Below are 26,560 nucleotides of genomic sequence, written 5' to 3'. Positions count from 1 at the left end.
GCGCTAATAATCCCACAAAAATGTGTGTTGCTGACTTAAAAACAAGTCTAAATCCCTTGATTCCCTTGGATGCTCTCAGGTTTCGTGAGCTCCTCTCACCATGTTGAACGAGGCAGCTGCTTGCTCCAGAAGTCCCACGAGCCCTGACTCACTGAAGTACTTCCCTGAACAGATGCCCTCCTCTTCTGGGGAAAGGATATCATCAGACACCGCGGACTCCTCCAGCACATTGGACGAAATACTCTGTGAAACGCAATTCAAGTGTCAAAGAGGATAAAAATCTATTTTTCTTCAATTTATTCCTCTCAATATATCTAAAACATTTTTATTAAAACATTAACATTATTTTAATAAATTGACAGTTTTTATTTGACACATGTTTGCAAATAAATATGGTATGATTAGTATACATACTGCAGTGAGATTATTATTTTCATTAAAGTAAATTTTTTTATTTTTTTTATTTGTGTGTAAACATTTGACTGTAAAATGTTAAATTAAACATTAAAGAGAAAACCTTAAAATATAAAAATCTTTATTTGCTACGGAAATTAGATTTTTCAAATGACCAGACTTTTATGACATACAAAAAAAAAAATAATAATTTTGTATTATTAATATACTATTATAGTATTTTTTTTTTGAATTTCCTTTTCAATTCAATTCAATTCAGTTTAGTTTTTTTTTTTTTTTTTTACATATTTCTATATAGCTTTCATATATTTTTATTTCAGATTTAGTAAATTTAGTACTCCAAATTATTTATATTAATATTTTGGTTAGTTGGACAGGCAACATTTGTAATACAGAGCTTTATTTAAATTATTGGAAAATAATTGTAACAGTTTTAGTTAACAATAACAACACAGGCCCAGATTAAACATTTTTGATAATTGTAAAAGTTTTTTTTTTAAATCAAGCCTAAACACAAAAACACACATCAAGCATCTACCTGGAAGGAAACACAGCCGATGGGGAGGTAGCGGCAATCTTCAAGCATGTTGAGGTACTCGGCCACCAGGGCGGCGCTGTGCACCAGGCAGTGTGCTGCCTCCGCGTGGTTCCCTCTCTCCGAGTGCTTCCCTGCCATGTTCTGCAGCCAGGTGAGTCTCAGATCTGGAGAGTTCTGATAGCCTTTAGCAATCCTACACAGAGAGAAAAGCCACCTTCACACACAGCACAGGAGCCACATGAGACGTCCTTTGGGTTTTTCCTGAAGAGAGCGCACTGACCTGTACATGAGGTCTAAGAGCATCTCTGGGTCCTGCTGGTGCTCCTTCATCTTCACAGTGTCAGTGAGAATCATGTGGAGGTTGAAGACGAGATCCTGAACCTACAGAGACGACCGCAGAACATTAGCATCATATTAGGGACTCATTTTTATGGCAGATATAAAGTGTAGAAAGATATATATCCTTAAAGCCTGACATTTAAAATTATAATCGTCAGACAAATAATTTTTCTTTAATGGAATAGTTTTTAAAACTTTAGACAAAATCTTAAAAAATAAAATAAAACCATTATATATTATATTACATATATTATATATTACACAGTGTATGTATGTATGTATACAGGGTGCGATTTGTGAAAAAAAACAGAGGGGGGGATGTTTTGAAAAAAAAATTCATAAAAAAAATTCATGAACTTCATCACTGCATTTGCAGGAAAAAAAAATCTTAATAACTCTAACGCAAAAAATCCTAACGCAATATTTTTAATAGCTTCCCACACATATGAACTGTGATCATGCACAACGAAAAAACATGCAACAATTAAATCAATAGATTAATAGGGTAGAGGCTAATTTATATCAGCCTCTCCTGAACCAGGGATTGATTGCAAAGTTAAACCACAATAGAAACAGTTTTACTGCTGCTGTTACGTTAAAGTTATAATGTTAACGTTACATCGCGATGCTGACCAGTGAAATGATAGAAAAGACAGATGCATTATCTATGTTTGTTAATTCGCCTCATTTGTGCCGCAGAACCTCTAGACGCGCGTAAACGCGTCTTTACATTGAATTAACATTGAAATCACTCGCGCCAGATGTTCAAGAGTGAGTGACTAATCAAAAAATCTTTGCTTTAGTCTCAGTTGAGTGAAACACCGAGTGTATAACTTCGGCCATTCTCAGTGACTGGACACTAGCTCTGCTTGTCATCATAGAAACAGAAAATCAGATTGTGATGTTTATTCTGAATAGCTGCCTTCTTTCTACAAGCAGCTCCACAGCCCAGCGCAGACCTGCAACCGTCTCGCAAGTGTTGATAGGCTATTATACGAGGTGTAACCAATCAGATAGCGCCGTGGGCGGGACATTGAGCAAGTCTGCAGACTCGTGCAGAGCGGCAGCTATATCAGCCAAAGTAGCGCATTAAAAACTAAAATTAACTTTAATCAAAGCATGGATCCGTGATAAGTTTTCTGATCCGTCTCACCACTAGTGTAGGATCACTTTGAGGGGGGGATAAATTTAAATTAAGCAGAGGCAGGGATACATTGACCAGAAAGGGGGAAATCCCACGCATTCCCCCCGGCAAATCGCACCCTGTATATATATATATATATATATATATATATATATATATAATTTATATGCGTGTTTTTTGAAAAAAAAAAACATTTATTTCACAATGTGGTTTCCAAGGTTAGAATTTTGCCAATTTTTTGAATGAAAGATCAAAAGGATAAACAATGCAGATTTATTTTTTACAGCCAGTTTTTTCTTCAATACCTCAGAGTTTTGTTTTCCTTCCTGTCAAAAATTAAATATGGCACTGTCCTGACTAAAGTCTATAGGGTTTTTAAGGTTAAAGGGCACATTAGTGTTGGCGGTTGAGTCCCCTGCGGGATTCGAACCTACATCCTTTTAGCTGACCACCCAGATTCAGGTGTTTGATACCTGCTCAGGGAAGGGGGAATCTCTGAGCTCCAGGTCATCCTCAGCATACGTGAGAATAGTTTTCAAAGAGCGCCGCAAATGCTCTTCGTTGAAGGTCTGAGAGGTTCCCACGAGTGAAGACAGAGACATGGTGACCTGCATCTTCACACGGGCGAAATTCTACAGATTGGGAGGAAAGGCACAGGATTTGATTTGGGTTATCATGTCTTTATAGGGAAAGCTGAATCAAGCATCAGAGGTTTAAGTGACATTGTGCCTTACGTTGCCGATCTCAAAGTTCTGCCTCATGAGCAGGTAGAGCGAGGCGCTGGCGTGGCTGCGTACGGAGTTCACGCTGCTGCTGCAGTGACGCAGTAACCGCAAACACAGATCTGCACAGAGCTCAGTGTCCTCCTCAAACAACATCTCTGGGAACTAGAGAAACACATGCAAAGCTTAGCTATTTAAAGTTTCCTTTGTGATCTATGTAAAAGAACAGGCCATATGTACACAGACTTGACCTGAACAACTAAGAAAAGTAAACAAATAAAAGGTATTATTATTAAAAAGAATAAATACATACAACTAAGAATCAATAAATAAATAAAAGGTATTATTATTAAAAGTCTAAAAGTCTTAAGTGTTATTTTCACACACACAAATAGCATGAATAACTACACTGTAAAAAAGTCAGTAAAATGTACAGTAAAAAAAAAAAACGGTAGCTCTATAAATTTACCGTAAAAAATTATGGTAGCAACATTTTACGGTAAAAAAATTACAGTAAAAAAAGCAATTTCATTATCTGATATAATGTTAATTTACCAACCTATTGAAGTAGCAATATCAGTTTTGTTCCAATGTAAAACACTGACAACCACTTATCACAGTGGTAATGAGTCACATGACGAATCAAAGCTCATCACGAACAGCTTTTCCACATGAAAGTTAATACTACAGTATATTAGAAGCTCAGTGTCATTACCACAAACACTAAACACCATAATGGTGACACACACATGAAATTGAAAAAAAATTCAATCAACATCAATTTGACAACATTAACATAAACCCCCAATGTACATAACTGATTAGATAAAACTAAGAAGAAACAGTTATTTCAACAAAAATACATGCATCAAATGTGCAGTTTCACGCAGGGAATTGTGGGAATTTAAATTTTTTCGACTGCAAATTATACAATGACTTGTTATTTTCACATCCAAAAACTTAAATGTAACAGAATTATAAATGTTACAGTTAGATCCATCACAGACATTTACCCTATATAGTACAGAAACTTTGTTTACCAATTAACAGTTTTTCACTTTTACTGTTAAAGGGATACTCCACTTTTTTTGGAAATAGGCTTATTTTACCACTCCACCAGAGTTAAACAGTCGAGTTTTACCGTTTTTGAATGCATTCAGCCGATTTTTCTGATATTTAGAAGAATATCAGGAACCAGACAGTTTCTGGTCTCATTGACTTCCATAGTATTTTTTTTTTTCCTACTATGGAAGTCAATGAGACCAGAAACTGTCTGGTTCCTGATATTCTTCTAAATATCAGAAAATCATCTGAATGCCTATGAAAACAGTGAAACTCAACTGTTTAACTCTGGGGGAGTGGTAAAATGAGCCTATTTCCAAAAAAAGTGGAGTATCCATTTAAAACATAGCCGTCAACATTTGGTTTTCAAAATCCGGGAGATTTGTGCGGGGACCAAGGGGGGGTTTGGTCACTTTCGGGTTGAGCTTTCCGCGACTGCGCAACTGGGGTATAGGTTGCCAGGTTGAGATGACAAACGGGTTGAAATTTTGCAACTGGTCAACATTAGACAAACATATTGGTCCGATTATTCATATAGGAGTTTGGACCATGCAAATTACGGGCGTTTCCCAGGAGAAATGACAAACTGGGAGATAGGGCTGAAAAACGGGAGTGTTGACAGGTATGCGTTAAAATCACGATCATTTTTCACGGTGTAGAGTTTTGCATTGAAAGTTTTGGCAGATAGCAAAAAGCTAATAATTGTATTCATCAAATGAGCACAAATGCTACGGTATTTTGTCTAATACCCCTGGTGCAGGAAGGGTTTTGCACCAATGTTCAAAACTCAGGGTTAGCCAGACACAAACCTTATAGACCAAAGCTCTCTGTGTGCTGAAGCAGTGCTGCAGGAAGAGGGCGCTCTGGTTTCCTGCCATGCTGTGAAGGAGGACTCTCAGCACGCCACTCAACACACTCTCCTTCAGCTCGGACATCACCACCGTCTGATGCAAACACACACACACAAACACTTTTAATCTAAGATACATAGTTGTAACTGCATTCAAATGTGAGCACCAACGTGTCCTTTACTTTGACGATGATCTCCAGTGTGTCCAGGGCTATGAGAGCAGTTTCGGTTGCCAAGTTTCCATCCACTACCGACTCCTGCTCCATCTCTGCCTTGGTTCTGCGCAGAGACAGCGTTTACTGTAAGCTATTCATAGTGCCCATCTGACACACACACACAACTGCACATGTACCCTGTGATTATGTGCTTCATTAAGTCGACTGACAGTTACAGCAACGGCATTCAGATGTCCAATGAAGCTAAACAGCAGCGAGAGAAGGGGGAAAAAGACTCACTTATCCACTCTGTCTGCGTTCTGTCTCCAGTGAGTGACGTTTTTCCTCCAGCGGACATTCTCCTGACCTCCGTAAGGACTCCGCTCTGAGGAACGCACGGGAGCAGTGATGAATGACAAATTCAATGCACCAACATTTACTTGGGCACAAATACCAATACTGTCGTACCTCTGCAGCGGCGGACCATCTCCTGTCTCGCTCCGATGGTGCCGAGTATGGCCTCCTCCAGACGGGCCTTCATGTCCTGAGACTTCTTAAAGGTCAGACTGTTGATCCTCTCCAGGGTCTTCTTCCCCTGAGAGGAGGAACAATGAACAGGACGATCAAAACGTGTTAACATCCAACACACAAAAAATATAGTCAAAATTCTGCTGAAAAAAAAAAAAAGTTTGAAAGTGGTCACATCCATTGGCCAGCAGCGTGGACGACATATCTAGCCTTTATATAGATATCTATGGACCCAACTGCCAAATAACTGCGCATTTTTTGGACTAAACCAGCTGCCGTAGTAAAACAAAACTATTATTTATATAGCCAGTACATAGCGCTCCCTTTAACCCTCTGGGGTTGTTCGTTTCAGTCACACTCGGGGTGGTCGGGTCCAAATGGACCCAAAGGGCGGGATTCATATTTAAAAAAAAAAAAAAAAAATCATGATTTTTTTTTTACTCGTTTTTTATAATATTTTTTCTTTTCTGTTTTGAGAAAATTTCAAAAATAAAAAAAAATTTATAATTACTATTAATGCAATAATTATGACAAAATTTTCCCCCATTGAACATAATAGAAAAAATATTTAATTTTTTTTTTTTTTAAAGCTGCGTTTCATTTTAGAGTCAAGCCTAGGCCTCATAAAAGCAATTTTTGAAATGAGATGGATGCCATCTGGTGGACAAACTGAGCATTTTAAAAATGCAAAACACATGTATAATCAGAATTTTTTGGTGTGTTTGTGTATAAAAGTGTGTGTGTGTCTGGATGTGTCTGTTTTGCACACTTGATGTTGTATAGATTCACCCCTTCACCGTTATGTGCTTTTTTTCCCAAGATCGTGGCTGATTTGTAGATCGTACGCACAAAAAAACTCAGTATTTTCACTTTTTTGCCAATTTCCCATTAATTTTCCATGCGGGTCCCAATTTTTTTTTTACAACCACTTAGACTACTCACATCCTGTCTCCATTTTTTTTTGGGTGTTCAAATACCAAATACCAACAAAGTCACCAAATCTCGGACCATTCCGAGGAAGCTGTGATTTTTAAAAACATTTTTTATTTAAATTCTTCGGGTCCATTTGGGCCGAACAACCCCAGAGGGTTAAGCCATGACTGACTTGCCGCGTTCTGCCCTCTCACTAAAACATTCATCATAAACACTGAAGTTGTCCGCACTGCACAGTGAACCTCTTATTTATATCACGTCTATACTTTGTTGTTTATGAAGGGATTTACAAAAGGATAAAGCTTGTGCTCGAATATACATTGTGAGTGAATTCTCCGCATGTCAGCCGCATTCTGCTCCTCTTTGTTTACTTCCATGAGTTCTGTAGGAATTTTCACGCACGTTAATTCAGACCAATCGAAATGCAGTAATGGAAATATGTTCAAGACATATCTGGCCAACGAGTAATGTGGATGTCGTCACATTACTATATTTTGGTTCGTTTCATCAACTGATTCAGATCAGAGCAATCAGTGTGGTGTGAAAACGAACCAAAACCCCTGAAAAATTATACAAAGTTTAATTTTCCACCCTTGGTCTGGACCAAATGAAGCGAACTACAGATGTGAAAGCACCCTTACTGTTCCTTTGGCATTAAAGAAAAAAAAAAAGTACCAATTCTACTTTGACTCACTTTGACTAGACAGGCCATGTTTCTAAACACCAAATAGTCATTATTGACACTAGGGATGTGCCTGAAGCTGAATACCTTATTTGGAAAGTCATGGAAGATGACTCAATCTACGGAGCCCCTAAAAGGACATAATAAGGATTGCTGCCTTTGAAGCTTCAGCCGTAACGAGACTCGTGTACGGCCGTTACCGGAAGCCAGTGATTATAGTTTCCAAAGTTATAAATGAAGAGTTCAGATGCAAAAGCCTCTAAGTGCCATTTGAAATTTTCTTCTTTAATGACGATTTTCATCAAACTTGTATATTTAAGTTCAGTAATTTCACTTAAATGGCAATGATAATTACCTATTAATTGTTATTTAAGTGAAATTACTGAACTTAAATATACAATTTTGATAAAAATCATTAAAGAAGAAAATTTCAAATGCCATTTAGAGGCTTTTGCATCTGAACTCTTCAAATAGACATTTTTCGTACAAAAACGCATCGCTTTGCATCAGAAGGCCTTTGTTAAACCCCTGGAGCCGAATGGAGAGCTTTTATGATGGACGGATGCGCTATTCACCGCCATCATAAAGCTTGGAAAAGCCAGGATATTTTTATTACAGCTGAAAAAATAAAGTTATATACACAAGATGGCTTGAGGGTGAGTAAATTATGGAATATTTTCCTTTTTGGATGTATTAACCGTTTAAATGTTATAAATGTATTTGACATTCACTAACTTAAAAAGATGAGAGGGGATTGTGGATGTACCTTGTATTCGAAACAGGACAGACAGAGGTGAAGAAGATCGAGTAAGCGGTTGATTTGTGGCACAGACAGGTCTGACACCCATCGCTCCAACAGCCCTGCGTCTGCATTCTTCAACACCCACAGGAAACACACCAGCAGCGTCCTGCTGCACTCCGCAGAGAGGGCGCTACACTGACGGCCCGCCTGAACGAGAAGCAAACGCATTTACAATACACACAGAAATACACAACAAAGCCAGGCTTGGTTAGACATCACATCCGGCGGCCTGTTTGCATATACAGAGGATGTCCACTCCTTACACACCCATATGTATAATAAACACTCATTTTCTCAGCCATACGCTTGCCATTAATATTCACTAATGGACAGGAAACAGTGTTGTACACCTTCAGGGGAAGGAGAATATAATAATTCCCCCTCTTGTGGAGGAGGGCGGTACTGTAGCAGACAGAATGAGCAGGAGTTTGTGTGTGTGTGTGTGTGTGAAGGGCTCCTCTAGTGGTGATATTAAGACACTGCAGATGTGACCTCGTTCAGTTGAACTTGAGGGAAAATTCCAGAAGACCGTGAACTATCACAAGTAGTTCTATTTCTGTTGTTTGTCTTTTCTATTTATTCGACTAGAGAAGGAGAAGCATGGGTAAAAAATGTGGACACAAAAAATAAACAGAGTGTGCATAAATATAGCTTATTTTAAAAAAAGGAAAGAAAACAAAAGGGCATTTTCTTATTTTTGGGATAAGAGGAGAGTGATGTGGAATTGGGTAATATGGCCGGTGAACTGATCTGAAAAATACGTCACTGTTCAAAATGTTAATGGTCCGTAAATAAATTAATACTTTTATTGCACAAGTACACATTAAATTAAATCAAATAGTGACATTATTATATTACAAAACATTTATATTTTAAATAGACCTTGAGGAACTTTCATCAAAGAATCAAAAAGTAAAAAACAAAATAACAAATCCACAAAGATATCAAGCAGCATAACTGTTTTCAACATTGCTAATAATCCAAAATGTTTCTTGAGCATCAAATCAGATCATATTAGAATGACTTCTGAAGGATCATGTGACACTGAAGATTGGAGTAATGATGAAAATGCAGCTTTGGTCACAGGAACAAATTACATTTCAAAATATTTTACAATAGAAAACCGTTATTTTCTAAAATTGTAATAATTTTTGTTTTACTGCAACTTTGATCAAATAAATACAGTAATCATAAAAGACTTCGAACAGTAGTGCATGTTCACAGTCTTCATTCATAATCGTAAGCGAGCAGGTACTCACCACTGACGGCAGAGTGAAGGGGTTGGCTTTGGAATGGGGGAGGGGTGAGCCAGCTATCGCCATGGCAACAGACTGGCTGATGGTGCCGTTGTCTGGGTCGTTATCGTCGACGAGCGCCGAGGCGTGACGTACCCGCTGTGGGGACGTGTCTGGGACATACAAAGGTGGAGAGATAGAAATCTTGGCTGAAATGGGACTTTTGTTCAGTTTTTAATGACTCTCTGGAGCTCTGACCTTTGGAAAACTATTCAAGTCATAAACAAAGTGTTCACATAAATAGCCGAAGAAGAGATAAGCAGACTGCTCTACTGTGGGCACTCGGCCCAAAGGGTCTCACTGACCGGTGAAGTCGTGGAGAAGGGGCAGCGTCTCCATGACGATGGGGATGAGTGGCAGGTAGAGCTGGGCGATGTGCGAGCGCACCTGGGGATCTGTGTAGCGGGGGTCCGCATCGTGACTGCACAGCAGGGAGTGTAGCGCACTAATGGCCTTCTTGTGGAGGAAGAACACACTGAGAACGAGAGAGAGGTGTGAGTTGTGTGATTGGTGTTATAGAGTCCATGCATTTTTAAAGGAGTAGTTCACTTTTAAAAAAAAACTTTTAATTTACTCACCCCCATGTCATCTAAGATGTCCATGTCTTTCTTTCTTCAGTCGAAAAGAAATTAAGGATATTGATGAAAACATTTCAGGATTTTCTCCATATAATGGACTTCAATGGGAACCAAACGGTTCAAGGTCCAAATGAGAGTTTCAGTGCAAACTGTTCAAAGGGCTTTAAACGATTCAAGACGATGAGGGGTCTTATATAGCGAAACGAGCAGAAGAAAAAGAATGATTGGTCATTTCAAAAATAAATTACAAAGTTTAAGTTTTATAAGCTCAAATGCTCGCCTTGCTCTGTTCTGTGATGCGCATTCGTGACTCTCCTGTTCGAACTTGTTGATCAAAATGAACAAATCTTTTTTGAGTCATTTGGTTCATTCAATGAAAATGAAAAAAGACTCGAAACGAAATGACTGGAAAAAAGATTTGTTCATTTTGATGAACGAGTTCGAACAGGAGAGTCACGAATGCGCATCACAGATCAGAGCAAGGCGAGCATTTGAGCTTATGAAACTTAAACTTTCTTATTTATTTTTTTAAATGACTGATCGTTTTGCTTGATAAGACCCTTATTCATCGTCTGGTGTCGTTTAAAGCCCTTTGAAGCTGCACTGAAACTCTCAATTGGAGTCCAGTAAAGTCCATTATATGGAGAAAATCCTGGAATGTTTTCATCAAAAACCTTAATTTCTTTTCGACTGAAGAAAGAATGACATGGACATCTTGGATGACAATGGGGTGAGTAAATTATCAGCAAAAGTTTTTTTAAAAGTGAACTACTCCTTTAAAGTCCTGTTTATAACAGTGTCTAAGGGCGACAACTCCTGTATGAGTTTCTTCTGCTGAAAACAAAAGTTGTTTTTGAGAAATGTTGGTAACCAGACAGTTGACGGCATCCATTGACTTCCATAGCATTTTTTTTTTTCATTCTATGGAAGTCAATGAGTTCCATCAACTGTTTGATACCAACATTCTTCAAAATATCTCCTTTTGTGTTCAGCAGAAGAAATACCCTCAAGTTTCTCATACAGGTTTGTAACAACTTGAGCAAAACGTGCTAATAATTGGATAAAATGCATTTGTTCCATAGCTTGGTTCTTTGCTTCTTTTATTCATACAAGCTTAACTGTTTACTTGAATAATTGACTTAGCAATTTAAGTCATCAGCATATTTCTTTTAAGGCTGGAATACACTACAAAGCTTTTAAATAAAGAGCTTTTTAAACACTAGACATCACTAAAACAGCACTAAACAACTGAGAGGATCACAAATAACCAGACGTTCCAAAGTCATTCTGAATACAACAAACTGCAAAAACAGATGCCTTGATGCTAAGAGATGTGTGACAAATGAAAACAATCGCTGCGTCTGAAATCGCACACTGTCCGAACAGGTCCAAACAAGTATATGTTTAGGGAAGTATTCGATTTCGGACGCAAATTTGTTTTCTAAAATTGGCTCAAATTACCAAACATGTTTGACATCCTAAGACTTCAAACTGACGATGGCTGTGTCCGAAATCACTGCCTATACCCTTAAATGGGCCCCTTTTAAGGGTAAAGGCGGCGATTTCGGACACAGCCATCGTCAGTTTGAAGTCTGAATTGACAGATATAAAGTAGAAGTGTAGAGGTGTCTGAAACCATAGTGGATGTTTTCAAGTACCCTCATTAATTCACACAACACACCGCAGATGTATGCTCAACGGCTAGAGAATACCCATAATGCACTGTGAGTCGTGCGCCGAATGAATTCCTGCGTCTGAACAAAAAATGCCACCTGCAGATAAATCATGCATCCAGCCTTCAAAAATCTGGTCCAATGTGGCTACTACGTAATATCAGACAGGTGTGAATTCATTTCTGATTGATTATTAAATTGTTTAATTAAGGCTTATACAACAGAGTCGTCGTGGAGACTGGAGCTGCCAGTTTGTAAGCTTTTAAATTAGTTTCAAATGATTATTAAACAGCAAGCACAAACTACATAAAAGTGGCAGCCCCGTCAGCGCACTCAGTGTCCGAATTCAGTCCTTCAAGTGGACTATATTAGTGGAGTAATGTAGGGAATAGGGGTCGATTTCAGACAAAGCCTATGACTTTCGACAACTAGCGTCGACTCCTCCAGTCTGCAAGGTGGGACAAAAGTCATGTAATGTATTCCAGCCTTTAACCATGTAATTGAAATTGGCATTGTGAATATGAACTTTGAGTCAACCTGATTTTTGGTTAAAATTGTGACATTGTTACGAGAAAATTGGGATCATTTGTGCATAAAAAAAATTAAATAAAAAAAAAAGTAAAAACATTGTAGCCAAATTGTATTGACCATGAGGCAAGGCAAGGCAAGGCAAGTTTATTTATATAACACAATTCATACACAGTGGCAATTCAAAGTGCTTTACATGGAAGATATTAAAAAAGGCACACTGGGTTCCCGCTTGTTCTGTAAACATTTGATTAGGATATTGTTTTCATAGCGAAGACCCGGCGCATATCACTTATCATGAAATGAAAGTAATCAGCTATTGTCATGAAAATGTCTAAAAGTGTATTCCTAGTAAAATACATGTGTAGGAACGTTTCTCACCCCTCTCCGTCTGGCTCAAGGATGAGCGACAGTTCAGCCAACAGAAGGCCAGATAGAAAATGCTGCTGGCGGAACGGCACCGACAGTTCGAACATGCTGACCACACCCTGATCCTGAACATGACTGGAGAACGCTGAGCTCTACGGGAGAAGACACAGAAAATATCTGCTTCAGAACTGCCGGCCATACTATAGTGAAGAGCACTTCATTTCCCAAGGGAACTCCTTTGAGTGGGTCCAGCTTGATATAATGTGGCAGACAGCATCACAACAACCATCATGAGAGGACTGTATTAGTGGAGAAATATATAGTCCTCATTCTCCACAGTGAGAAACACTTACAAACAAATCAGGAAACTCTACAGCACTGACACAACAAATCTGAAGATTATGTGGTCAGTTTGTATACAGATTTGAAGAAGAGAGAGAGAGCACTCTCCCTAATCCAAACAAAAGAACATGAACACCCAAGATTTAATTTTAGCCACATCCATCAAAACTGAACTTGTCAAGCTTGAGGAGTAAAGTAATGCTGCGTTCATGTGCTATGGTAATTATGGTAAATACCAAAAGCCGACGTGGAAAATGCACATGAACACCCCCTCATGTGGTATTTTCCACTGGGCAACTCGTAGAATATTTTGATGGACGAGCTGCCGAGATGAGATAACCTTTGAACCTTTTTCAAAATGGCGGAGAGCACCGCAAGAGTCGTGAATGGTAAAAATATATACTATTCATGATTTAGAAAATATATAGCATATTATTTACCTTTTTGAGTTTTGATAAATCATTTTCTTGCTGTTGCAGATGACTTGAGCAATCTAAAATAGTTTTAGCTAAATAACAGGTCTGGATCTCCATCTTTTTACCACATTATTACAACAAAAGCACTTGAACGCAACACACTGGTAAATACCAGTTCACAAGTGGAAAATATCCTACTTTCCATAGCATGTGAAAGCATCATAAATCTGCCTGCAGGGTCTAATAACATCCCTCACACTTTATTTACATTCACATTTATTCATTTAGCTGACACTTTTATCCAAAGCGACTTACAATTGTTACATATGTCTGAGGTCGCACGCCTCTGGAGCAACTAAGCGTCTTAGTGTCTATAAAACTTAGTGTCTAAGTGTCTATTTTGTGTCACCGTCCTAGGTCGAGTTACACTGTTCATGTAACTGTATTTAAATAGGGAAAACATGGAGGTGTTTGGTTGCTTCACTGCTTGGCCCATATTGAATGAACTGGGCTAGTTAAGTGCGATGAAAGTGTCTCGGGCGCCAGAGCGATTGAGTGCACGCACTGAGACGACAGAGGTGTGCATCAACTCGTCTTAGTTAAGGGAATAACATAGTTTAATATGAAAAAAATGGTGGAGAATCCCTTTAAATGAAGCCTAGGTGAACATAAGAGACTTCTATAAACACATTAAAAAAAAATCTTACTGACCCCTTATGAATGGTAGAGAAAAAAAACACTTTACTGATACACAGTGTCTGATACACTTCCATGTATTGTGTGAATGTTACCAGGAGGTTTTACAGGAGTTTTGTGGTCATGACATGAAAGGCTGTATATAAATAGGTCTAAATAGATTCTGCACTGTATGCGGAAAAGCAGCACATTTACAATAAACAGCAATTGCTGTGTTTGTCCCAACTGTGTGTACCTGAGAGGTAGTGGAGGATGTGGAGGGTGAGGGGGACGCGGGGGGACTGAGGGTGGCACAGGGCAGGTTCAGGGTGACGTAGTGCTCGTGACTGCAGACGATCCGAATGAAGTCCATCCTCAGCGCGGTCAGAGAGCTGGGGTTCTGCGCTGTGTGGAGCTTATTATTAATCTGCAGACACAAATGCACAAAGCGGTTCTCTGAAATGTTCTAGGGCAAAATCATGAACGGCTGTGACACATTCTCATCTAGTGTTTTCTGTCTTGTTCACTAAACCACCAGTAATCTATTTCAACCCGGTATTTTGTGTGCTGGTCTAAACATTTAAATTAAAGGCCCACTGTTTTGATGTCATTTCTAATGTAAGACAGGGTGGGGTATTTGAAAAGCTCCTCCCCCCTTTTTTAAAATAGCCAATAGCGTTTCATTTATATCACAGCTCAACCAGGGCTGTTGAGTTCAGTAAAGACGCAGTTTCCTTCTAATCTCTCACTGTTTCTCCTCCATTTCGCTTTAAAATATATCGGTTTGCGTGACACTAATGTGAAACCAGACTTCATTCACCCCAATGGAAAGCATATGTACACTGTCTGAATCGTTCCCCATCCCCTGTAAAGTGCAACTATGTGTCATTCACCATGTAGAAAATAGTAAATGTGTGAACAAGTGACTGATTTTAGCCGGTAACATGGTTAGTAATATTAGTATGAAGACATATTCATACTAACAGCCAAAAGGAGTTTTTAAAGGAGTAGTTCACTTAAAAAAAAAAAAAACTTTTGCTGATAATTTTCTCAGCCCCATGTCATCATCCAAGATGTCCATGTCTTTCTTTCTTCAGTCGAAAAGAAATTAAGGTTTTTGATGAAAACATTCCAGGATTTTTTCCATATAATGGACTTCAATGGGAACCAAACGGTTCAAGGTCCAAATGAGAGTTTCAATGCAAATTGTTCAAAGGGGTTTAAACGATTCCAGGTGATGAATAAGGGTCTTATCAAGCAAAACGATCGCTCATTTAAAAAATGAATAACAAAGTTTAAGTTTTATAAGCTCAAATGGTCGCCTTGCTCTGTTTTGTGATGCGCGTTCGTGACTCTCCTGTTCGAACTCGTTCATCAAATTGAAAAAATCTTTTCTAGAGTCAACTCGTACATTTTGTTCGTTGAATGAACCAAATGACACGAAAAAAGATTTGTTCATTTTGATGAAGAGAGTCACGAACACGCATTACAGAACAGAGCAAGGCAACTATTTGAGCTTATAAAACTTTTTTTTTTTAAATGAGCGATCGTTTCGCTTGATAAGACCCTTATTCATCGTCTGGAATCATTTAAAGCCCTTTGAACAGTTTGCAGTTTGCACTGAAACTGTCTTTTGGACCTTGAACCATTTGGTTCCCCTTGAAGTCCATTATATGGAGAAAAATGCTGGAAAGTTTTCATCAAAAACCTTAATTTCTTTTCGACTGAAGAAAGAAAGACATGGATATCTTGGATGACATGGGGGTGAGTGAATTATCAGCAAAATATTTTTTTAAAAGTGAACTAAGTAAATCATTCTTTTCAGTGCAAATACACCTAATGTAAACACGGCTTTTTATAGAGGAGTAGTTTATAAAATTCAGCGTTATTTGTCTAACCAAACTAACACTGTGCCACAGAAAGCAGGCAATAAACTGAGTTTTATTACAAAAATATTTTGGTGTACATAACATAGTGATCATGGCATAATGACAGCATATGGCATGTTCTTCATTGGCTGCCAATGAAGAGCATCTACTTTGCCCTGCCCTCAAACACTGTAGTAATAGCTGAGGCCTGGAAGAGTTTGGTTTGTCAAGACATGTCAAGCCGACACTGTTTTCTGCACTGGGAATCCACTTTGCATGCACTTCCAAAGGATGAGGACTCGCACTGGATTTGATATGGTAAAAGTGATGATGTCATTACTGTTCATAATTCACTGTTTCAAGTGCTGAGGAAGCCTCCCAAGCTAAAATTCAGATGTGATAATAGGCTCTCTGTTTCTGACGTGTGCTGTAAGCAGGACAAATCACAACAGACTGTGCCATCTGACCAATCAGAGCAGACTAGGCTCACGGATGGGGTTTAGAGCGACTTTGAACGATCCGTTTACAGACACTTTGAGAAATGAGGTGACGTACAATGTGAATTATGAAAAAATTCAAGTGGTTTTTGACTTCGGATGCATGTAAATCTATTGTAGGAGACCTCCAAAACGAAATGAGGAACCTTTAAAATAGCATAATTGGGGCGAATTAGCCTTTCGCCGAGCCCCGCCCCCCTTAGTTACTGCTGCTACCTCCGTCAAACAAATGGTCAAACACGGGCAGCGCGACAGATTGCCATGACGGCAAAGGGTATTCCCGTGCGTGTCAGTGACCTTTTTTGGAGCAATACCTCCGCGATATCAAGCAAGATCGAAGCAAAAGGGGTTACGGTATGCGGTGGAGGGATTTATTCCAAATATAAAATTAAGAAATGAATGACACGACTACTATTGATGCTAATGCTTACCAGTCTCAAGAAAAATCAGAAAAACCCCATGACCATGCTAAGTTACCTCAAATGCAACCAGCAGCCTTGAAGATTTTATAAACTTGTTCAGTGGCTAGTTGTTTGGAGTTCGAAATATATAACTTGCGCTGCATATTTATTCATTTTGCCACCGATACAGAAGTAACGTTAGCACGTTCGCTTTAACAAGCAGGTTGTTCATTACCACAGCAACCGATTGCGTGTCATGCTCATGCTGAATGCGATTTTCGTGTTTAAAAAGTAACTAACGTTATGCATAAGAGACGGAAAGAGGCAGAGAACCATACGTTATTTAAGGTTATTTATATTCGTTACGATATTGATATATGAACTGATGTTGTCATGTAAGCTTCATGCTTTCCCCGTTGCGAACGTCCTCTAAACTGTAGTCTACGGTGCTGCACTGCTAACTTAGCTGACTGCTGCTCATTTTCCCAGAGAATATCATGGTATGTTAACAACAACCCTTTAGAAAATGTACAGTAAGTCCTTTGTGGATCCTCTTGATCTGCTTTCTCCGTGCTTCTTTGACTAATCTCAGTCGCACGCACGCTGCACGCGAGACGAGTTAACCATGTTCGACACATTTAACTGGAATTGGGGCGTCCACACTGTTTAATACATCTTAGGCACCGCTCGCGTTGTGTTTTGGGCTTTGGAAAGGGAAAAAACACAACTTCTCCAGACAATCTCTCGGGGTATCATGTGTCCGATTTACTAACGCCGTGGGCGCACCGCTTACTGTTTGACGGAACAGCTCACACAGTAACGGTTGCTATGATGTGTGATTGGACAATGGCCATTTTGTGGGAGGGGCCGGCGAAAGGTCAATTCAGGTGAAATCGACCAGCGTCGTAAACCTGTGTGCCTGTGCAAGTACCTGTTTATAATACGAGCGGATAAGGTTGAAAATAAAGCCTCTGTCCATGAGAGACAGCAGGTCATTGAGGAAAAAGGCCAAGCTGCTGTTTAACCTCTCCACAAGCTCGACATCCTGAAACACACACGAATATTGGCTCAGACAGAGATAAACATGCTTCCTGTTAATTCATAACAAAAGCAAACTGTCATAAAACATCATAAAGTCTCAAACCTCCTCCCACCTACATGAGGTCTGTGTTCATCCAGCAGTAAAATGAGATCAGCTGGTCTTTTACCTTTTGATATCTGCTGGCTATGTCTGCGCTGATGGCACATACTAAAGCAGCAATGTCATCCACAAAGCGGTCTGGGAAGCGCTGGCGGCGGGGCATGTCCAGGCGTGAGGACAGGAACAGATGATGGGACATGCTCTTCACCTGTTATCACACATAGATGAATGAGTGATGCCATCCTGAAGTAATGACCCTTTTTCTGTTTCAGTTCTATGTAAAGCAGTGGGCTTATTAAACAATGCTTAGAGAGCATTTGTGTGTGATTTGAGTTAAACTTAAAGAGAATAACCTGTTTAGTTGGCTCTAAGTTCATTAAAACCACCATTTCAAAAGCTGAACTGATGTTCTTTTTTATATTATAACTCAATTAACTCAATTATTATATTATTAACTTATTATTAAAAAGCTGAATAATTGTTTCAAACTTAATGATTTTCTGGCAAAATAATCGATGACTAGTCGATTAATCGTTCTAATAATCGTTAGATTAATCGATTATCAAAATAATCGTTTGTTGCAGCCCTAATCCTAAACTTAAATTCTGCCGTATAAAACAAACCAAACACTAGGTTTATCAAAACCTTCCGAAATAATTCAGTTGAAATAATTCACTGGAACTATAAAAGGGGTAGTTTACCATTATTCATTTTTAAACAGGATGATGGTGATTAAATGACTACAGTAATCATTATCGATTTAACTGCACAGACACAATGAATGGAGCAGGAAAATTACATTAACTTGGGAACATCAACATTGTTATGGAAGTGAACTAACTCGAACTGAATAATGACACTATTGTCTTCTGTAGAGCTGAATTGAACTGGTTTCAAAATCGATAAAGTTTGCGACATTAAACTTTGACATGAAATGGAAAAGCATTGAAATAAATGAGCTGAATAATGACAAGCTGTGTCTCGTTTCGAAGGCTGCGTTCTCCGGAAGTTAAATACGTCTTCATGGGTGTCTTATTTCAGAAAAGTAACCATTATAAAATTGACTGTTGTTTACCCTTGTGAAGCGTAAATTGTTGCAATTTGTTTATGACTTTGGAATATAATGGTTACTTTACTGAAATACCGACAACCTCCGGAGGACGCAGCCTTGGGAATGAGACGCAACTATTATCTTCTGTAGAGATGATGAAATTTATTTTATAATTGACGAATATTGCAACATTAACTCTCGTTTTCCTGTTCACTGCTGAGAAGCTACTTTGAAACAATATGTGTTGGATAAGCACTATTTAAATAAACGTGACTTGACTTGACTTTAGTTATTGATGTAAATAACGTGCAAGGTTGGAGGTTGACTGACCATGAGCTGGAAGAAAAACCAGGCCTGCTGCAGAGACGCCTCTCTCACGGTACTGGTGCTCACCACCCACTGGAGAGCCAACTCTTCATGAAGTAACTGAACGCACAGAGCATTATTACAAAACATGGTTTTCTGAACCACACACACACACACACAATAAAGGCCAAATAAAGTGGCTCAATGAATGGGTGAGTACATAAATGAAGGAATGAATAAACAGGAGAGTGAACGGGTGAGTAAATGAACATGTGCTCTACCTTCTTGGCGATCTGTCTGGAGGGAGGAGAGAGAATGGAGGAAGTCTCGATGAAGGCAGACATGCGATTACAGGCACGCTCACTGGCCTGCAGACCAGCGGGTGAACAGAAGAATGGTGGTGGTGATGATAACGATAACAATGAAGAATGGAAGACAGAAAGATAAAAGAGAAGGAGGGAAGAGGGATAAGAATGCCTGCTGGATGTACAAACCCAAACCCATCAAACTAAACTCATGCTATGTTCAGGATAATGTACAGTCTCGCGGGCATTAATGCAAAATAAACCCTGACAGGGTGATTGAGGACTTGTATAATCATGAAGGGGTTAATTTTATGGTTAACTGACTAAAATAACAAGTAGACTGGTAGCATAGCTGTGTAATAAGACAGATAGTATACAATTATATAAATAAATATAAAATATTGGGTGATAATTTGAAGCTATTTTAATATGCGAGGAGAAAGCCAAACCAAGTAAGCTGGTTTTCAAATACACAATTTTGCAATGGTATAAAACATCAAAATTAAGCACTCCATAATAATAGTAGTAGTAATAATTCTTTAAAAAGACCACATAAATAATGTACGGGTGGATATGAGCATCTAGAAAAGACACTGTAGTAGTCAATTGCATTGGGTTACGCTAAATATACAGTGATGTGAATAAGTTTGGACACCCATGCTAAAGTTGCCTAAATAGAGGAATAAAAATCATCTTTTGGATATTGATCTTAATGCCTTAATTAGAAAAATTAGGAAAACTCCAACATTTAAGGACACAAATTTTCTTTGTGAATGAATAATGTATCATAAATAAATAAATGTTTTTCCTTAAAATACAGGGTGCATAAGTCAGGACACCCCTATGTTAAATTCCCATAGAGTCAGGCAGATTTTTATTTTTAAAAGCCAGTTATTTCATGGATCCAGGATAATATGCATCCTGATAAAGTTCCCTTGGCCTTTGGAATTAAAATATCCCCACATCATCACACACCTTCCACCACACCTTGAGATTGGCATGGTTTTACTTCAGTTAGCCTAATAGCTGGTTTGATTTGCATTGAAAGATGATCTTATGGAAAGTACCCCATGCCAATCTCTAGGTGTGGTGGAAGGTGTGTGATGATGTGGGGATATTTTAATTCCAAAGGCCAAGGGAACTTTATCAGGATGCATATTATCCTGGATCCATGAAATAACTGGCTTTTAAAAATAAAAATCTGCCTAACTCTATGGGAATTTAACATAGGGGTGTTCTGACTTATGCACCCTGTATTTTAAGGAAAAACATTTATTTATTTATGATACATTATTCATTCACAAAGAAAATTTGTGTCCTTAAAGGTTGGAGTTTTCCTCATTTTTCTAATTAAGGCATTAAGATCAACATCCAAAAGATGATTTTTATTTATTCCTCTTTTTAGGCAACTTTAACATGGGTGTCCAAACTTATTCACACCACTGTATATGTAGGTATCATTGGTAACTAGACTTCTACCAAGGCAGGAGAAGCACAGCAGACAAAGGAAAGAGAGATGAGTTGATTGAAGATGAGGAGGAGGCATGAACACACAACCTTCTAGACAAACGCTTTTATACCCTCAGACATAGACACACATTTACAAAGACAAGAGCCCAATGTTCAGCAGCAGAGGAGCTGGCACAAGATTACAGAGTACGATTACAGAAGTAATACCAGAGTGAAGGCAATGAGAGACTACATGATGATATGGTGTACTGCCGGAAGACTTGGAAACATGTAAAAGTTGAGAATGAACAACAAGTAACCCCAAGCGGTAACACTTTACTTGAAGGGGTGTGCATAAGACTGACACGACACATTCATAACCATGACATAAGTCTTGAATATGAAGTAGGGTTTATGCATGTTTGTGACAACTGTCATTAAGTGTCTTTCGCTCAATAATGACATTTTTAATGCAAATATGACATAGTTTAAGATGTCTTTGTTATGACATCTTGATATAAACCATTACATCATAACCTGTCAGTGTCGTTGTCATGACAACTTGACATTAAATTAAGTTAAACTGTCATGTGGTTGGCTTTGACATTGGCTGTCATGGGGCCATTATAACAGTGTCATGAATATTTTTCGTGACCTCAACTACAGTGGTACTAATTGAATTTGTCATTAAAAAGTTATAATGGCTTCATGACAGCCAATGTCAAAACCAACCACATGATAGTTTAATGTAATGTTAACCAATAAAGCTAAGTTTGATAATTAATCTGCTATATCACGTTTATGACAGGTTGTGTTGTCTTAGTAATGTCAAGTTGGCATGACAAAGACACTGACAGGTTATGATGTATTGGTGTCATAACAAAGACATCTCAAACAATGTCATATTTGCATTAAAAATGTCATAACTGAGCGAATGACACTTAATGACAGTTGTCACAAACATGCATAAAACTTCCTTCATATTCAAGACATGTGTCATGTCATGATTATGAAGGTGTCATGTTAGTCTTCAAGTATAGTGTTACCGATAGGGTTATGGGTTTGAGAGAGTACCAAGTAATGTTAGGGTTAAGGGTTTAGGACAGTGACAACTAATGTTAGGTTAAGAGTTTGAGTTAGTAACAAGTAATGCTAGGGTTAAGGGTTTGAGAGAGTAACAAGTAATGATAGGGTTAAAGATTTTATATAGTAATAACTAATGTTAGGGTTTGAGACTGTAAAAGCAGTATTGAGACACAGTAATAGGTCAAGTTAGGTTGTTTGTTTTAAGAGAGTAAAAGAACATATAGGTTGTATGGTTTGAGATGGTAATGAGTAATGGTATGGCTATATATGGGGTTAAGTGATTTGAAGGGGTTACAGGTTATATTAGGGTTTATGGTTAGAGGCAGTAGGGAAGGACGTTAGGGTTTGATTGGCACCTGCTTGAGCTCACAGCTGGAGTTGGGGTTCCGGCGGAGCACAGCCCTCGAGCCCCCTGGAGCGCAAGCAGAGTTTACCCAGGAATGGGAGCGGTCTATTCCCTGCTTATCCGCCGACGACACAAACACAAACCACAGTGCCACACCGGGGAGGCAGAACAGCCACATAGAGGCGTCACAGGGGGGGGGGGGGGACCAAGTGCAGGACCAGATTTAATTTAAAGGAGGGTGGGAAAAAGTCAAAGGGGCACCACAGCAAAAAACATAGCACAATTATTAGCAGAGCGATCAATATGCCACAGTAAACATGTCACAGTCAATCTACGTATAAGCCTCCAGCACAAGACAAAGAGTAGGGATGCAAATATTTAAAGAATCAATTAATCGATCACTTATTTTCTCAAATAGAAATGTTTTTTTTGTTTTTTTTTACAATATGCTCATAATCTTTTTTTTTCTACAGAAATAGCTTTGTTTTGCTAAGTGATGACACTCTTCAATCAATTTTGTTGTTAAATATCTTTACTATTGATTTTTATTGATGAGCTTTAATTTTCCCCAAAGATTGTAATCAAGAAAAAAGAGAAAACAATCCATTCCAAAGTTTTTTTTTTTTTAAACACTTACAGTGGGGCCAAAAAGTATTTAGTCAGCCACTGATTGTGCAAGTTCTCCTACTTAGAATAATGAGAGAGGTCTGTAATTTTCATCATAGGTACACTTCAACTATGAGAGACAAAATGAGGGGAAAAAATCCAGGAAATCATAGTAGGATTTTTAAAGAATTTATTTGTAAATTATGGTGGAAAATAAGTAACAAAAGTTCAACTCAATACTTTGTAACATAACCTTTGCTGGCAATGACAGAGGTCAAACGTTTCCTGCAAGTCTTCACCAGGTTTGGTCATGTTTCGGGGCTGTCGCTGGGCAACACAGACTTTCAACTCCCTCCACAAACTTTCTCTGGGGTTGAGGTCTGGACACTGGCTAGGTCACTGACATGCTTTTTACGGAGCCACTCCTTCGTTGTCCGGGCGGTGTGTTTGGGATCATTGTCATGCTGGAAGATCCAGCCACGTTTCATCTTCAAGGCTCTCACTGATGGAAGGAAGTTTTGGGCTTAAAATCTCACAATACACAGCCCGTTCATTCTTCCCTCAACACGGATCAGTTTTCCTGTCCCCTTTGCAGAAAAACAGCCCCGAAGCATGATGTTTCCTCCTCCATGCTGCACAGTAGGTATGGTGTTCTTGGGACGCAACTCTGCATTCTTCTTCCTCCAAACACGACGAGTTGAGTTTTTACCAAAAAGTTCTATTTTGACCACATGATATTCTCCCAATCCTCTTCTGGATCATCCATATGCTCTCTGGCAAACTTCAGACGGGCCTGGACATGGCTTAATCAGGGGGACATGCCTGGCACTGCAGGATTAGAGTCCCTCTCGGTGTAGTGTGTTACTTATGGTAGCCTTTGTTACGTTGGTCCCAGCTCTCTGCAGGTCATTCATCAGGTCCTTCTGTGTAGTTTCTGGGATTTTTGCTCACCGTTCTCATGATCATTTTGACCCCACAGGATGAGATCTTGCGTGGAGCCCCAGATCGAGGGAGATTATCAGTGGTCTTGTATGTTTTCCATTTTCTTACAATTTGCTCCCACAGTTGATTTTTTCACACCAATCTGCTTGCCTATTGTAGATTCACTCTTCCCAGCCTGGTGCGGGTCTACAATTTTCTTCCTGGTGTCCTTCGACCAAATACTTATTTTCCACCATAATTTACAAATAAACTCTTTAAAAATCCTAGAATGTGATTTTTTTTCTCATTTTGTCTCTCATAGTTGAAGTGTACCTATGATGAAAATTACAGACCTCAATCAGTGGCTGACTAAATACTTTTTGGCCCCACTGTAGTTTTTTTTGTAGCTGCTATGTCAAGGTAGAAAAAACACAGGACAGAGAGGGGCAAACTGCAGTAACCTGAACAACCAATCAGAAGCCAGAGGAAGAGCCGCCTACCTTGCTGGCAATGATTCTCTGCACCTCCTCATCAGGGGTGGCTGGTGTGGAGGCCAGGTCGGGGTTCGAGTTGCTAATGCTCTTGGAGCGGGACAGTAGCAGGCTGCTGGGTCTTGCCATCGCCCTAGAGAGCGTGGCATACTGGATGGGGAGCTCGTATGATGCGCCTCCCACTGAAAGAGGAAGAGTAATGACTTAAGGTCAAATGAGTGCGAGTATAAATGCTAGCGGATCCGATACGATCAAGTGAGCCCTGGAGAAATGAATCAGCATGCCTTAAAGGTTAGATATCGTTTACAGTTTTAGCCATGGTTCAATAACTTAGGGCACTTTCAAGACTTAAAAGTGCAGCCAAAATGAACCCACGCCATTTCTTTCACGAAAGATGTTTTGCATTACACATCTCAAATCTCACAAGTAAACATGACATGTAAACCATTTTTGAGATTTGCGAGCTGTATTTGTCCCTCACCAGGAGGGGGCGATAAAGGCTCAGTTGTGGGCAGGTGGAAGCAGTAGTGGATGTAGGAGGACAGCAGATTGTTACGACCGTGATGGTCCTGGTTTCCCTCCAAGTTCTTATGGATCTGGTTTACCAGCAGGGCCATGGCTTCAAAGGCAGCTCGGCCAAGATTCACTGCATTTGGAGGAAGGAGAGGAAATGGATTAGACAAGGAACACACCAAAACATGTGTGTAAAAAGAGTTACTAACCGATCTGTCCTGCTATTACAGGAGGGTGTACAATTAGCAGTATGAGCTTGCTCATCAGTTGATGCAGGAAGCGCACGCAAGTGTCCAGCAGCGCGCCCTTAAGAGCGGCCATGCTGGCCTTCAGCTCCGCCTCTATATTCGCCTCTGTGATTATAACATCCTTCAGCCGAAAAGGAAAGGAGTATTCCTCCAGAACATACACGAGTGTGAAGAACTTATCCAGGTGTTGATCCTACATACAGAAGGTGAAATAAGCACGGAAATAGACTTATGTATGTGTGCAATGTTTTTTTTCCCCTTTTATTTCATTACCTGTGTGTGAACTGAGGAGGCTGCGGTCACTTCCACATTAAAGACTCCTTTGTGGTTGTCCACCCATTTCATTCCCGGTAGCTGTACCTGAAGGCCACAACATATCACATTCACATTCCTCCTTAGATTTTACAGCCAAGCAGATGTTGCAGCTTGCTCTAAATCATTATCTGTGACTTGGATGATTAGGTCGTATGATTATGTTTGTTGGTAAAACTTTGTTTGCCTAAAACGCTATGCCATAAATCACCCATTCACACTTAAATTTCCACACTTAAATTGAGTTGTACTATTCCAGTGTTTCAAAATTGATGAAAAACAATTAAAATTAAAATGTAAAAAAATAAAATAAATAAATAAATTTAGAGCATAACTACAAAAATGTTTATTCACTTTGGAAATGTGAATAAACATGATTTTAAATACCAATGGAAATGTGATTTTCATGATTTTAAATATGATTTTTTAACATTTTATTAATTTTTCAAGCCTGGGAAGAACAATTTTAAAATGCCCTTACATTTTCAGGTGTTACATTTGATTTTAACCAAAATTCTGTTATTATCGGTTATGTGTGGCTCCAAACTTGTATGACTTGTCACGTGGAACACAAAAGTGATCATTAAAAAATGTCAGATTAGCTGTCAAGAAAACTTTAGCTTAGTTTATATATATATATATATATTAGGGATGCACCGATATGAACATTTTGGCCGATACCGATAATTCTGTATATTTTAAAGCCGACAACCGATATATCGGCCGATAAACTTAAATCCAAATTTTTATCTAATTTTGAGAGCCTGATTACAAAAACAAAAGTCTCACAATTAAATCCACGTCCCAAGCACACAATTATAATGATGTTCTCATTATAGTGTTATGTAGCCGATATGACAGATTTGCGCTGCACATGTTGTCCTGAACCAGATTTTCATTTTTTGAAGAGATTTCAATCATATTTCAAGAAATTCAAAAACATAAACAGTGCTCAACAAGTGTCTCAGCTGAAG

General features: G+C 38.9%; 1 protein-coding gene across 4 annotated transcripts in view; it reads right to left on the bottom strand.

The window, feature by feature from the left end:
• Positions 1–26,560, bottom strand: part of dock6 (dedicator of cytokinesis 6) — a 76,165-nt gene that overhangs the window by 11,593 nt on the left and 38,012 nt on the right. The window contains exons 19-41 of one of the 4 annotated variants that reach the window (XM_039685940.2): positions 25,548–25,634; positions 25,236–25,467; positions 24,995–25,159; positions 24,523–24,695; positions 22,506–22,610; positions 19,591–19,677; positions 19,334–19,429; positions 18,020–18,160; positions 17,743–17,856; positions 14,302–14,472; positions 12,625–12,764; positions 9,770–9,939; positions 9,429–9,577; positions 8,134–8,316; positions 5,693–5,819; positions 5,525–5,609; positions 5,252–5,348; positions 5,029–5,163; positions 3,170–3,322; positions 2,909–3,067; positions 1,233–1,333; positions 953–1,145; positions 100–243 (exon numbers count right to left, since the gene is read on the bottom strand). In XM_039685940.2, coding sequence (XP_039541874.2) covers positions 100–243; positions 953–1,145; positions 1,233–1,333; positions 2,909–3,067; positions 3,170–3,322; positions 5,029–5,163; positions 5,252–5,348; positions 5,525–5,609; positions 5,693–5,819; positions 8,134–8,316; positions 9,429–9,577; positions 9,770–9,939; positions 12,625–12,764; positions 14,302–14,472; positions 17,743–17,856; positions 18,020–18,160; positions 19,334–19,429; positions 19,591–19,677; positions 22,506–22,610; positions 24,523–24,695; positions 24,995–25,159; positions 25,236–25,467; positions 25,548–25,634 — 3,207 coding nt within the window. The remainder of the gene's footprint in view (positions 1–99; positions 244–952; positions 1,146–1,232; positions 1,334–2,908; positions 3,068–3,169; positions 3,323–5,028; positions 5,164–5,251; positions 5,349–5,524; positions 5,610–5,692; positions 5,820–8,133; positions 8,317–9,428; positions 9,578–9,769; positions 9,940–12,624; positions 12,765–14,301; positions 14,473–17,742; positions 17,857–18,019; positions 18,161–19,333; positions 19,430–19,590; positions 19,678–22,505; positions 22,611–24,522; positions 24,696–24,994; positions 25,160–25,235; positions 25,468–25,547; positions 25,635–26,560) is intronic. The other 3 variants (XM_039685941.2, XM_039685942.2, XM_039685943.2) reach the window with 3 other exon arrangements.

This window comes from Pimephales promelas, chromosome 3 (assembly GCF_988280905.1).
Source record: "Pimephales promelas chromosome 3, fPimPro1.hap1.1, whole genome shotgun sequence".
Classification (NCBI taxonomy): Eukaryota; Metazoa; Chordata; class Actinopteri; order Cypriniformes; family Leuciscidae; genus Pimephales; species Pimephales promelas.
Note: the sequence above shows the minus strand (reverse complement) of the source record. Positions and strands in the feature narration are given on the sequence as shown.